Here is a 13,866-nt window from a genome sequence, read left to right as displayed (position 1 = left end):
TTGAGAGAAGATAGGAGGATCCATGTTGTACTCTGCTGAGATTGCTGAAGCATGAATCTTAATGGAAGAATAGGACAGGCCATTGTGAAACAGTTCTGCTAAGTATTCTAGGATGTGTGCTAGGTTTGCCAGTGTGACATCTGTTCCCTTTGATGCACTCCAAATGAGGAATCTCTTCCATTTGGCTGAGTATGTTTTCCTTGTGGAGGGTCTGCGAGCCTCCAGGATAATGTCCTTGACCCTCTGAGATAAAACAAGTTGGTTTTGCTTTATGCAATTTTCCAGGCAGTTAGCTGCAGTGTTTTCAAGTTTGGATGCAGGGTCTTGTAGTTGTTCTGTGTTAGAAGTAAAGGCCATAGAGGTAGAGGCCATGAGTTCGTCCGAGGCATGCTTCTCAGTAGCGGGTACCAATGCTGCCTTGGCCAGTCTGGAGCAATCAGGATTACCTTTGGCTGTTCCTCCCTGATCTTCAGTATTACTTTGTACATCAATGGGAGAGGTGGAAAGGCATAAACTGTCAGGTCCTTCCAGCTGAAAGAAAGGGAGTCCACCCTCCAGGCTTGTGGGTGGTATTCTCTTGAGCAGAATTTCTTCAGTTGGTGGTTGAGTGGGGAGGCGAACAGGTCTATCTCTGGCATTCCCCATGTCTTTGTTATGGTTTTGAAGATGTCTGGATGCAGCATCCATTCGTGAGCATCCGTGGTAGTTCTGCTTAATCTGTCTGCTAGTGAATTTTCTTTTCCTGGTACGAATCTGGCCTGCAATTGAATGTTGAGATTCAGGCCTAGGTTCCACAGATCCATTGCCATCCAGCATAGAGGGTAGGAATGCGTGCCTCCCTGTTTGTTGATGTACCACATGACTGTGGTATTGTCCGTCCTTATCAGCAGGTGTCCTTGCTGGAGGAATGTTTTGAATGCCTCGATTGCATGCTTCACTGCCAGCATCTCCTTTAGATTTATGTGTAGATTCAGCTGGTCTTGGGACCATAGGCCTTGGATACACTTGCCTTCCATGTGTGCCCCCCAGCCTAGGTCTGAGGTGTCCGTGGTGATGGTCTGCCTTGGTTGTGGTTTGTGGAAAGGCAACCCTCTGTTGGTCTGGCAGGCCTGAGCCCACCACAGGAATTCTTGTTTCAGGCATGGAATGATTGGTATCATGGTTTCTAGACTGTGTCTGTGTTGAGACCATACATTCTTTAGGTACCATTGTAACTTTCTCATATGCAGTCTGGCATGTGGGATCAAGATTATGCAGGATGCCATGTAACCCAGGGCCTGCAGGACTTTCCTTGCAGTAAGCTGAGTTTGTCTTGTCAATGCCATGAAGTAAACTGGAAGTTGTTTTTGTTTTTCTTCTGTGAGAAAAGCCATCTGAGTTATTGTGTCCAGCTGTGCACCCAAAAATGTTATCCTTTGGGATGGCACTAGTCTTGACTTCTGTATGTTGACTGTGTATCCCAAGGCTTGCAGCAGTTGTATGACATAGGTCAAATCCTTTATTATTTTTGTCTTTTTGTCCGCTTGTATTAGGCAGTCGTCCAGGTATGGGTAAATCTGAATTCCCTGAAGCCTGCAATGAGCAATTACTGATGCCAGGCATTTCGTGAATACTCTGGGCACAGTAGATAAGCCAAAGGGTAATGCTGAGAATTGATAATGCTCTGATCCTGCAAGAAATCTGAGGTGCCTTCTGCAATCTGGTCGTATGGGGACGTGCAGGTATGCCTCCTTGAGATCTAGAGTCACCAGCCAAGACTCCTTGCCCAACATGGGAAGAAGTTGCTGTAGGGTCAGCATCTTGAATTTTGGTACAATGAGATATGTGTTCAGTGCGGACAAGTCGAGAATAGGCCTCCATTGAGTTTCTTTTCTTGGTACAAGGAATAGTCTGGAGTAAAATCCTTGGCCTTGTTCCATAGATGGTACCTTTTCTATTGCTCTCATCCTTAGTAAGTTGGTGATTTGTTTTAGAGCCTCTGACTTCTGGCTTGATGGAAGGCTTGGCATTCCTCTCTTTTTTGGTAAGGTGTGGAAATGAAACCTGTAGCCTTTGTCTATTGTTTGCAAAGTCCATTTGTCTCCTGTAATGCAATGCCAGTTTTCTGAAAATAAAGCTAACTTTCCGCCCGAGGGTGCTTCCAGTTGTGCCCTGGTAGGCGGAATCAGAGCCAAGTCATTGTGTCTGTCCTGTGGAAGTGGTTGCGGTCGTAGCTGTGGCGGTACTCCTCTGGTTGTCAGGTTGCCACTGACGGCCCCTGTAGGCACCCCTTGATTGACCTCTGCCTCTTGGGCGTCTATTTCTGCCTCTCTGTGCTCTGGAGGTGTCTGGAAAGGACCAATTTTTTGAAGGCCAATTTCTGCTGAACCTCAGAGGTTGGACCTGCAGGAAATCCTTGACTGTTTGTACAGATTTTGCGATTTTGCTTTTTCTTGCACTTTTTTGAGAACCTCCTGTGCAGGGGAGCCAAATAAACTTTGTTTCTCCATAGGGGCATCTAGGAGTTTTGACTTAACATGGTCTGGCAAGGATTGCTCTTTTAGCCAGGCATGCCTTCGAATCACTGCTCCAGTCATAGCTGATCTAAATGAAGCCTCCAGTGCATCATAGCCACATTTTAAGAAATGATTACTGACCTGCTGTGAGTTGTGTACCAAATCCTGAAGTGACTTACGGTCTAAAGGTTCAGGAGAGGAAAACTTTTTACTCAGCTGATCTAACAAAAATTCCTGGTACTGTATCATGTGAAATTGACAATTTAAAGCCCTAGCAGAAAGAGTAGCAGATGTATAAACCTTTTTACCCCATCTCTCTAATGCTCTTGATTCTCTTTCAGAGGGTAGGGTTTTTTTGGCAGAGGCAGCTGCAACACCCTTAGGGCCCTGAGAAATGGTTTCTGGGTCTGCAGCGTGGGCCTTATACAAATGGAAGTGAGAATCCAGGACCCTGTAATATCTGTCAGGTTTGGCAGGGGCCGGGGGAAGAGAATCAGGGGCAGGACTGGCATCATTGTATGCATCATCAACAACTGATAGTACAGGTGGTACGGCTAAAGGCCTATGCTGTGGTAAGTGTAAAAAAGTCCTTAGCCTTTTCCTTGAATCAGAAAAATCCTGACCCTGCCACTGGAAGTGTTCCCTCATTGAGTGTAGGGTTTCCCCAAATGAAAATTCTTCTGGGGGGGAGGCAGAAGGAATGGAGTCTTCTGCATCCGAATCCTCATAAGGTGAGTATGGTCCTTCCTGATGGTCTGATAACTCTGACCCATCCGAGGAATAGTCAGAGGAGAGAGGTTCAGGGGGTTCAGTCCTAGGCCTTTTTTCAGGAGGAGGTTGTGAGGCCCTGTCTTGGTGAGGTTGGGATCCCCTGATCAGAGAAATAAGGTCCTCAGCAAGGCTAAGAATCTGAGAACTGGAGGAAGGCCTGTGAGAGGGAGCTTTAGTAGGTAAGGCCTTGGAAAGTTTAGCTGCCTTAGCCCTGGAGAAGGCCTTAATAGACATAGAAGCAGGGGGCCTAGCTGCCCCACGTGCAGGAGTAGAGATGTCCAACGAAATGGTGTCGGACAATTCCTGTGTGCCTGCTTCTTTGGTATGAATTTCTGTAGCCGACTCAGCCAGGGCCTGTGAGGCCTCGGTTGTCGGAGGCATGCTTTCGGCTGAAGGAAGAACTGAGAACGCGATTTCAGCCGAAACCGAGACACTTGTGGTAGGCCTAACCGTGGTTTCAGCCGAAACTGCGGGCCGCGAGTGTCGGTCCTTTTCCTTGCGTTTTTTGGCTAAATGTGTAGTCGGAGTCTCCGACGGCATTTTATATGCAAAAGCGGGACCAAAAAACTCTTCAGCAAACTCCGACCGACGTCTAAGTGTCCGTCGGTTGAAGGAAGCACAGGCTAAACAAGCTGATACGTCGTGGTCTGGGCCTAAGCAAGGAAGGCAGTAAGAGTGGAAATCCTTATGAGGTATTTGTTTCCCACAAGTTAAACAATTATTTACTTTGTCTGACATTGGCTGAGGCAAGAAAGAGTCCCCAACGGGGTACTTAGCTTTTTTAGAAGTCTTCAGTAGCTGAAATCTCTGGATCTGACCGACCGGCACTTGCGAACAGCTTCTGCTTCGGGCACCGCGCGGCAAGAAAGACTGAGGAAAATGGTGTCGGCTGATGCCTTTATACCCCAGGAGCTATGACGTCGGGTGAAGTGCGACATCAGCCGAGGCCAGACCCAGACTTTGGAATCCGGCCGACCGAAGGGCTGCCTGAGGCAGGACAACCCATATGTTATGACTGCAGATGCATCCTTGAAGGACATCCATAAATACATCACAGAACATTCGGATACTATCAGTGTCTAAAGGTCTGGTGGTCCCCACACCCTACACTGTAAAAATGGATTTTGACATGGACTTAGCGGTGGCCTGTGCCCTTAACCCCACCCATTCTAAAACCCCTCAATATTCAGAGGGGTATACAGAAGATTGCTGTAGGTTGTGCAGTCATTACTTATTTAACTTTCATCACAATCAAACCTTAGTGGTGTGCACAGAAAGTCATTATAGCTTGTGTTGGAACAGTGTGGGCATTACAGACCTTGGGGGTGTTCAAAAAAGTTACTATACCTCGTGTAGAAGTGGTGTACTGTGTGGAAGATAAAGTACTGTAATCATTATTCTTTTCACTTTCCTAAGAATCAGGCATGTATACAGGTGAAAATTGAGGAGGCACGCTGTGAATATGTATGACAACAGTCACCTGAAGTACACACATGACTGTGGCCATGTGAACCTCTTCTTTCATCCCAATCTAACACCAGGGAGATGCCCAACTAGTAAACATCTCTCTTTTTTGGAGGGGTTAGAGAGGCAGTATTCACAGATAGGTCATAAACAAGTGTGTCTTGTTAGTTTATTGTGAGCAATTATGTTGTCAGAGTTGAAAATTAAGCCTTGGGCACAACTTGTGTCTTCTCTGAAAGAAAAAAATAAGACTGAAATTCTAAATTACTCACGATTTTTGTTCGGGACACACTATTAGTTTAAAAGGTCAGTAAAATGCTCTAAAGTATACTCAGAGCATCTATAACCCTATGGCTTCTTGGGGCACTGGCTTAATGGAGTTATTTCCTAAATGGTTACTCTTATGCTGTCTTGGGTAGGTAAACTGTGTTGAAAGGATGCAAGGAAAACTAAAAAGTTGAACAGCAACACTGAATTTCTTTCCTTAATCATAACTTCTGTTTAAGTCATCATTGGAAGAAATGTTACGTACAAAGAAAAAAAAGCTTTAAAATGCACTTCAGAGCATATAAAAAGTCACGGCTTCTCAAAAATGCTAGAGAGTAAGGCAAAATGTTAAAAAACAGAAGGAAACAGTAATGTGCATGGTGTAGAAGGGGGAGTGCAACAACAGGCAGTGCCTAGGGTAACATTTCACCCAAGTCCAGCCCTGTACATAAAGTTGTTGTAATGCATCATTGATGCAACGAAATGGCATCCCCTGTGAATGTCACTTTGTGAGGTAGGCCAACATAGTGTGATACACATACCTGTTATAATGTAAGAGCATTGCAGCTACAGGTCAGTCTGTTGATCCTACTCCGAAAACTCTGCAGTATGAATTAAAATATTGCTTAGGAGGAGGGGTAGTGATAGGGTGATACTTGGACTGGAAGTGTCCAGGGGACCTTCTACTTGACATTTGCTACCGCAAATTGCCAACACCGGCTCTGACTGCAAATGACACATTTCTACAAAAGGGCTGATATGAAAGGTGAAGTAAAAGGAAAAAGGACTTCACAACAAGAGTAAATGTTCAAATATATGATACTTCAGATCCAATGCAAAATAATCCACCTGGTCAAACTCAAGATATAATGACATAATGAACAGCAAGATACTAGCAACAATAAGAATGAAAAAGGATCTGGAAAGAGAGGGCCATCAGTGTTAGAAGGCATTAATGAAAACTGGCAGACTGAGCAACAAAAAGGATGAGATAACAGATTAATGGAGATGTGGGCACCAAGACCACAGTGTATCCTACAATGCCCAAATCTGTCAATGCATTATGAGAACACATGATGTAAAGAAAAGGCAACAATGACATAGGGTCTAAATCATGGCATGGCAGAAATAAACAATGCAAACAAGTAAAACGTGATCTTCTAAAACTCAAATTTACAGTCCAAAATATCTGACTGGTGTCATAAAGCTGCCATATTCTTTTGTGAGGAACTGTTCAATGGATCTCATTCCCCCCCAAAAAAACAATACCTTCAAGCATCCCCAGACTGGTGCTATGTGCCATCACTCACACGCTTTTAGGTATTCTGTCGCAAAAACCTGAGTTTCAGAAAATCAGGCTCTGACTATCCACATGGGCTCAGAAAAACACAAATAACTCAAAGGAATGAAAAAAAGGGATCAGCATTTTTTGGGAGAAGACGGGTATACATAATGTATAAAAAGAGAATTGGTAAGACAAGAATGTTTCAAAGGTGATAAAGTATTTCTTCATGGACAGGGTTCAACATGTATCAAATGGCCTTTTTTTTTAAAACAAGAAACATCTTTATTAAATTATCACTTACGATATAAGCAATCATACATTTACATAAATGAAAACAAACCATATTGACATAATCTTAGTTGCAAACATTATAACATCAAACTATACTGACATAATTTTAGTTGAAAACATTATACATCACTTATAATCTACCCAATCATTGTCAGTCAAACATGACATAACTCTTTCAAATCCTGCCTTCTTTTAAACCTCATTCCTCCTCTGCATGTATCATTCCCACAATTCCCATTTTTTCTATGTCATTTACTCCTACCCTTTTCTAAAAAAAAAAAAAAAAAAAATTCCAGTTGTTTTATATCTGTTACTATATTCACTATTAGTAGTACAGTTGGTTTAGACTTTGATTTCCATTTTCAAGTAATTGCTTTTTTGGCAGCTACCGTAATTAGACTGAGCAAGGCCTTACTAGGTTTAAGCAATTCTGATTCTGCATCATAGATCGGAAAATCATTTCCTAGTTAGACCAATTTGCTCACCCAGTATCTCTGATAGAGTAGTCTGCAGGGAGTCTTTAAAGACTGTCAACTCATTACACTCCCAAAAATTATGTTCCAAATTACCTCTTTCTTCCCTATCATACCTCCAACATTTGCTGTCCACCTGAGGAAAAATTCTCTGGAGTCTACTTGGGCTATGAAAATATCTATGCAAACATTTCCAAGCAAAAATCCTATATCCTCTAGATTCTGTTGCATATTTAGGAGACAAACATACAGCTCACCATTGCTTCTTTGTGAATTGCTTATCCAGTTTCTCTTTTCAATCCTTCTAACCTCCTCTGATTGATTCTTATAGTTATCATCCAATATTTTATATGCTCTACTAATTGTTCCTTTTTTTAACAGCAGCTTCTGTTCTAGATTCTACTAAAAACTCTTCCAGTGTTGGTCTTTTGTTTAGGGCCCCCCTATTTCTTTCTCTTTGCCTATACTCTATCAATCTTCAATAGGGAAGACAATCTCTAACCTGCAGTCCAAATAAATTCTTGGCATCTTCCCATTCTATTACCTTTCCCTCTCTAGTTATTTGCTCCCAATACCTTGGTTCCTTTGCCAATTTTCTCCAGTAAACTCCAGCCTCCTCTTGCCTATTGTCTGCATACCTAATTGCAGCCATCACTATCGGCAAAATCTACTTTCTCCATTCCCATGATGGCCTAGTTCTTAGAATACCTTCTGTTATTTTAGGAATATAATATTCTGTATGATTATTGTTGCTCTCCTTAAAAGTCTACATCCAAAATCCTAGTCTCTCCTTGTTTCTTGAGCTTCCCCCTTATTTCATCATTATCCCTTTCCACTTTGAATTATAGGTTTCTGATAGTGTTATAGCAAATGGCCTTCTTGAGGAATTTATGGAATCAAAACAAATGGAAAAAATCAAAGTACATGGCACAGATATAAAGCAATTCTACTGGCACTCCAACCCCATGTGTAAAAAATGGTAAAGGGTTGCGGATGAATGGATGGAATGTTGAAACTACAATGTCAAAAACTGTAATATTAAGGTATGATTACCGCCACCTAATTAACTGCATTAACAAGCTGATTTTCTTAAAGGAACTCAAAGGATTACTTAAAACAGCATTGTAATTTCAGAATATAATCTGTAAGAAGATTATATGTAAGAAGATTATCTTTCCTTGAGCGGCAAGACAGAAGTTTCCCACAGAAATATGGTGACTGACATTAATTCTCTCAGAAATGAATAATGGTCAAATGTACAAGCCAGCACAGTGTTGCTAGGTGACAGTCTTATCAACCAACATCAGAATGATAGGTCAATGTAACATTTCAGTAACTGAGGAAGCAATGAACGGCAACACAAGTCAGTAACCATAAACAAAAGAAAAAAAAATAAACATTAAATAAAGGAGCCTCCCAGATAACTTACACATAACCCCCCAACACAAATGGCAGGCCTCCTAAAAACAAAAAACACTGCCTTAGAACATAAGTCAAAAATCATAGATCACCATCATCATCAGCTCTCTTCTTCCCATATTTAGATTGGGTTGGGTATCATATCAACATCAGCGAACGTGACCAAATCAACTAAAGCCAGTATTTATACTGCTAGGTGGCTAGCCCTGAAAAAAAATCTTAACAGATCTGTCTTGGTATGCTGTAATGCTCTGAAAGAAAAGATTCACTGTCACCAGCGGGAGTGGAAGCAGAATGAACAAATTTACAGAATATTTTAAATAGCACAAAATCATTTGTAATGTACATGAAGTTATATCTTCAGCATCACAGCTCTGATGTACAAGTGTAGGATAACTTAATTTTAGAATACTTTATATAGCTGGTTACTCTTTTTGTTAAGATACTTTTTATTAAAAATTTTGTGCGTTTCACCATGCTGCTTGTTGGAGTATAACTTAAGACAACTTTAAATATTTTGTGACAAGCAAACATTACTCACGGTAACATTTGCATTACAGAAGGGTCATCATGTGTGTGACTATGGATATCTGGTGAAGGAAGGGGAGGAGTCTATGCTGATATAACCTGGGTAGAAAGATGGCTGTTTTAAGTAGCCCACAGCATCAACTCTCCCTGTGCCTGAAACTCCTTTCCACTATGCCCTGCTTGCTATCATTCTCATCCCTTATGCACACAACTGTGCCTTTTGGTCATTTGCCACAAGCCTGATTCTTTATGTCCTTCTTCCCTTGCCTACATTACTAAATCACTTAATTAATGTCTACTTAACAATAGGCAGCATATACCTGATCCTGTTTACTCTGTGTTGACAGTAGATAGTGTTCATCATGGGGGTCCTCAGGATCACTCTGTGACCTGTGCTGCAAGCATGTCATCTTCTGACCCACTATCCCAAAGGCTGATGGGTAGAACAGTGCCATGGGTGCCTGTCAAAATGAGATGTTCACAAATTCAGTTCTTCTGAAATTGGCATCAACAGAAAACACAGCAAAAAAAAAAAATTTGTCATGTGCCGAAAACAGAAAATGATTTCAATAAATTACAGAAAACAATTGAGTTGCCAGTACGCAACTACATCTGCAAATCAACAGCATAACAGAAAAAAAAAGTACAGTTTTGTACCTACCATAAATGTAGATGTCCGATAGATATGCAACTGCAGTCATAACATATGGGGTTGTCCTGCCTCAGGCAGCCCTCGGTCGGCCGGATTCCAAAGTCTGGGTCCGACATCGGCTGATTTCGCATTTCTCTCCGACGTCAGAGCGGCTGGAGTACATAAGCATCAGCCGACGCCATCTTCTTCAGTGTTTCTTGCCCCAGATGCCAGGTGCCCTCCAAGGAAGGCTGTAATCAAATTGGAAGATAAAACAGGTTTCCAGACAAATAAATAAGCAATAAACAGATACACCATAACAGATATCCCCAGCTAAGGATAACAGGGATAGGAGTGGACCCAAAGGATAGAGGGGAAGGAAAACCCGACTGCAGTTGCATATCTATCGGACATCTACATTTATGGTAGGTACAAAACTGTACTATGTCCTTCAAGAATGCAACTGCAGTCATAACATATGGGTTGAATACCATAGCTTAGCTGGGGGAGGTGGAATTCTCTAAGAAAAGGATGGTGTAGCTATCGATCCCTGCAGGACTGCCGAAGCAAAGCCTGCTCTGGATCTGGAATACAGAGGAAGGTTGTAGTGTTTGGAAAATGTATGCATGGAGCTCCATGTAGCAGCTTCTAGAATGTCTTTTGTAGGCACCCCTCTTAAGAATGCTGTAGAGGTGGCTGTAGCTCTGGTGGAGTGTGGTCTGACATTGGCTGGCACACTCTTTCCATGGAAGGAATAACAGAATCTGATGCAATGTCCAATCCATTTTGAAATTGTCTGTTTTGAAATTGCTTTTCCTTGTACTCCAGGGGCGTAAGCTACAAAAAGCTGATCAGACTTCCTACTGGTCTTGGTTCTGTCCAGGTAGTAGCGAAGTTGTCTGTGAATGTCCAAGGTATGCAACAGTCTTTCCCCTTTGTTTTCAGGATTGGGAAAGAAGGTAGGCAGGTGAATTGCTTGATTTAGAGAGACCCTAGATACCACTTTTGGGAGAAAGGTTGGGTTGGTTCGTAAGGAGACCCTGTCTCTGTGAAAGGTTATGAACGGTGGTATAGCCATTAGGGCCTGTAATTCCGAAACCCTTCTTGCTGAGGTAATGGCCAACAGGAAAGCTGTCTTCCAGGAAAGAAATTGTAAATCCACCGAAGCTGCTGGCTCAAAGGGGGGTAGAGTCAATTTTTCTAGGACAAAGTTGAGGTCCCAAGCTGGTACTGGTGCCTTTCTTGGGGGCTTTATATTCTTGATTCCTCTAAGAAATTGCCTTAACAAAGGATGTGAAAACACAGGTGGATCAGTGTTGTATCTAGCTGAGATAGCTGAAGCATGTATTTTTATAGAGGAGTATGAGAGCCCATTATGTAGCATATCTGCCAAATATTCCAGAATGAGTGGGATGCTCAGAAGTGATGCATCATGACCCTTGGTGGTATTCCAAATGCAGAATCTCTTCCATTTAGCTGAGTAAACCTTTCTGGTGGATGGTCTGCGGGCTTCTGTCAGTATCCGCTGAACTTCCTTGGAAAGAGGTAGGTTGAGGTTATTCATGGGATCTCCCAAGCTGTTAGCTGTAGCGTCTGGATGTTGGGATGAACTGTCCTGAAGTTGTGCTGAGTCAAAAGTTGGGGCCATTGGGGGAGGGCCCACGTTTTGTTGTGACATATGCTCCATAGTAGTGGGTACCAATGTTGTCTTGGCCAGTCTGGAGCTATTAGGATCCCCTTGGGCTGCTCTGCTTTGATCTTTAGTAACACTGTGGTCATCAGTGGCAGAGGTGGAAATGCATAGATTTTTAGGGAGCTCCAGTTGAATGAGAGAGCATCTGTTTTCCATGCTTGTGGATGATATGTCCTTGAACAGCACTTTTGTAAGTGATGACTGAGGTGGGAGGCAAATAGGTCTACGTCCGGCCTGCCCCATGTTGAAGTGAGTCGTATAAAGATTTCTAGATGTAACCTCCATTCGTGGGGGTCTAGGAAATTCCTGCTTAGACTGTCCGCCAGAACATTGTCTTTGCCTGGAACAAACTGGAATTGCAACTGTATGTTTAGGCTCAGTGATTTTTCCCAAAGATTCATTGTCAGTCTGCAAAGGGGGTAAGAATGAGTGCCCCTCTGCTTGTTTATGTACCACACCACAGTGGTGTTGTCTGTCCGTATTAGTAGGTGGCCTGGTTGTAGTTGTTGTCCGAAGGCCTCAATAGCATGCATTACTGCCAGCATTTCTTTTTGGTTGATATGCAGATGTGTTTCCTTTGGAGTCCATTGTCCTTGAATACATCTGCCCTCCATGTGCGCCCCCCATCCAAGGTCTGAGGCATCTGTGGTCATGGTCTGTGTTATCTGAGGTTTTTTGAATGACATACCTGTGTTTGACTGGCTTACTGAGGGCCACCATAGAAATTCCTTTTGAAGACATGGAATGAGTGGTATGGTTGCTTCTAGGTTGTTGCTGTGTTGAGACCATAAGCTTTTTAGGTACCACTGAAGCTTTTCATGTGTAGTCTTGCTACTGGAACCAGGAGAATGCAGGATGCCATGTAACCCAGGGCCTGTAGGAATCTCCTTGCAGTCATCTGGGTGAGCTTTGCTAAACTTTTGAAGTAATGAGTTAACTTCTTTTGCTTGTCTTCTGTCAGGTAGGCCATTTGAGAGGCTGTGTCTAGTTTGGCTCCTAAGAAGGTAATTTGCTGGGATGGCTGAAGTCTTGACTTTTGAAAGTTGACTGTGTATCCCAGAGCCTGTAGTAACTGTATGACATAATTCAAGTTTTTTGTCAAAGTTAGTTTGTCGTCCGCTTGTATGAGGCAATCGTCCAGGTACGGGTAGATTTGAATCCCCTGGAGCCTGCAATGAGCAATTACTGAAGCCAGGCATTTCATGAATACTCTGGGCGCAGTAGATAAGCCAAATGGCAATGCTGAGAATTGATAATGCTCTGGCCCTGCAAGAAATCTGAGGTATCTTCTGCAGCTGTGTCTGATAGGGAAATGCAGGTATGCCTCCTTGAGGTCCAGAGTAACCAGCCAAGACCCCTTGCCCAGCATGGGAAGGAGTTGCTGTAGAGTCAGCATTTTGAACTTTGGTACTATGAGAAAAGTGTTTAAAGCGGACAAGTCCAGTATTGGTCTCCATTGAGTTTCTTTTCTTGGAACAAGGAACAGTCTTGAGTAAAACCCCTGACCTTGTTCTTGTTGTGGAACTTTTCCTATTGCTTTGATCTGAGCAAGCAGAGAAATTTGCTTGATAGCCTCTGCCCTCTGATTTTGTGGAAGGTTTGGCATGTCCAGTTTTCTTGGCAAGGTATGAAAATGGAACCTGTAACCGTGGTCTATGATGTCCAAAATCCATTTGTCCTTTGTCAGTTTGTGCCAATTTTTTGTAAACAGAGATAATTTTCCGCCCAAGGGAGCTTCTGCTTGCTCCTTGGTCAGCGGAACTAGAGGAAAGTCATTGAGAATGTCCCTGTGGGGCGGGAGAAACCCCTGTGTCACTTCTTTGGTTTGCTGGTTGCCATTGTCGTCCCCTGTAGGATCCTCTGTATTGGCCTCTTCCTCGGGCACGTCTGTTTTTGCCCCTTTGAAATCTTTCAGGATTAGGAAAGGACCAGTTTTTAGAAGGCCAGTTCCTGCTGAATCTGGGTGGCTGAACCTGGAGGAAATCTTTGACTGTCTGAACTGACTTGGCTTTTTCCTCAATGGACTTTAACACGTCTTTAGCATTAGCACCAAAAAGCTTTCCAAGGGTGCATCAAGAAGCTTTGCCTTAACATGATCTGGTAAAGGTTGATCTTTTAACCATGCATGTCTACGAATGACCGCCCCTGTCATAGCTGCCCTACATGAAGCTTCCAATGCATCATATCCACACTGTAGAAAATGATTGCTAACTTGCTGAGAATTGTGTACAGCCTCCTGCAAAGACTTCCTATCTAAAGGTTCAGGGGAGGCCAATCTTTTCTGTAAATCATCTAACAGGAAATCCTGATATTGAAACATGTGAAAGAGACAATTGAGAGCTCTCATAGATAAAGTAGTGGAGGTGTAGACCTTCTTCCCCATCTCTCTAAGGACCTTGCTTCCCTGTCGGAGGGCAAAGGGTTTTTGGAGGTGGTAGCTGAAACCCCTTTAGGCCCCTGGGAAATTGTTTCTAAATCAACAGCATGGGCCCTAAAGAAATGAGAGTGGGTTTCTGGGACCCTATAGTATCTGTCAGGCTTGACAGGAG

General features: G+C 42.9%; 1 protein-coding gene across 1 annotated transcript in view; it reads right to left on the bottom strand.

The window, feature by feature from the left end:
• Positions 1 to 13,866, bottom strand: part of ACTR8 (actin related protein 8) — a 663,070-nt gene that overhangs the window by 336,605 nt on the left and 312,599 nt on the right. Inside the window, exon 10 of the mRNA XM_044077614.1 lies at positions 9,314 to 9,454. Coding sequence (XP_043933549.1) covers positions 9,314 to 9,454 — 141 coding nt within the window. The remainder of the gene's footprint in view (positions 1 to 9,313; positions 9,455 to 13,866) is intronic.

The sequence above is a fragment of the Protopterus annectens genome, chromosome 7.part0, assembly GCF_019279795.1.
Source record: "Protopterus annectens isolate FY-2018-M chromosome 7.part0, PAN1.0, whole genome shotgun sequence".
Lineage (NCBI taxonomy): Eukaryota > Metazoa > Chordata > Ceratodontiformes > Protopteridae > Protopterus > Protopterus annectens.
The sequence above is the reverse complement of the archived record's forward strand: the minus strand, read 5'-3'. Positions and strand labels throughout refer to the sequence as shown.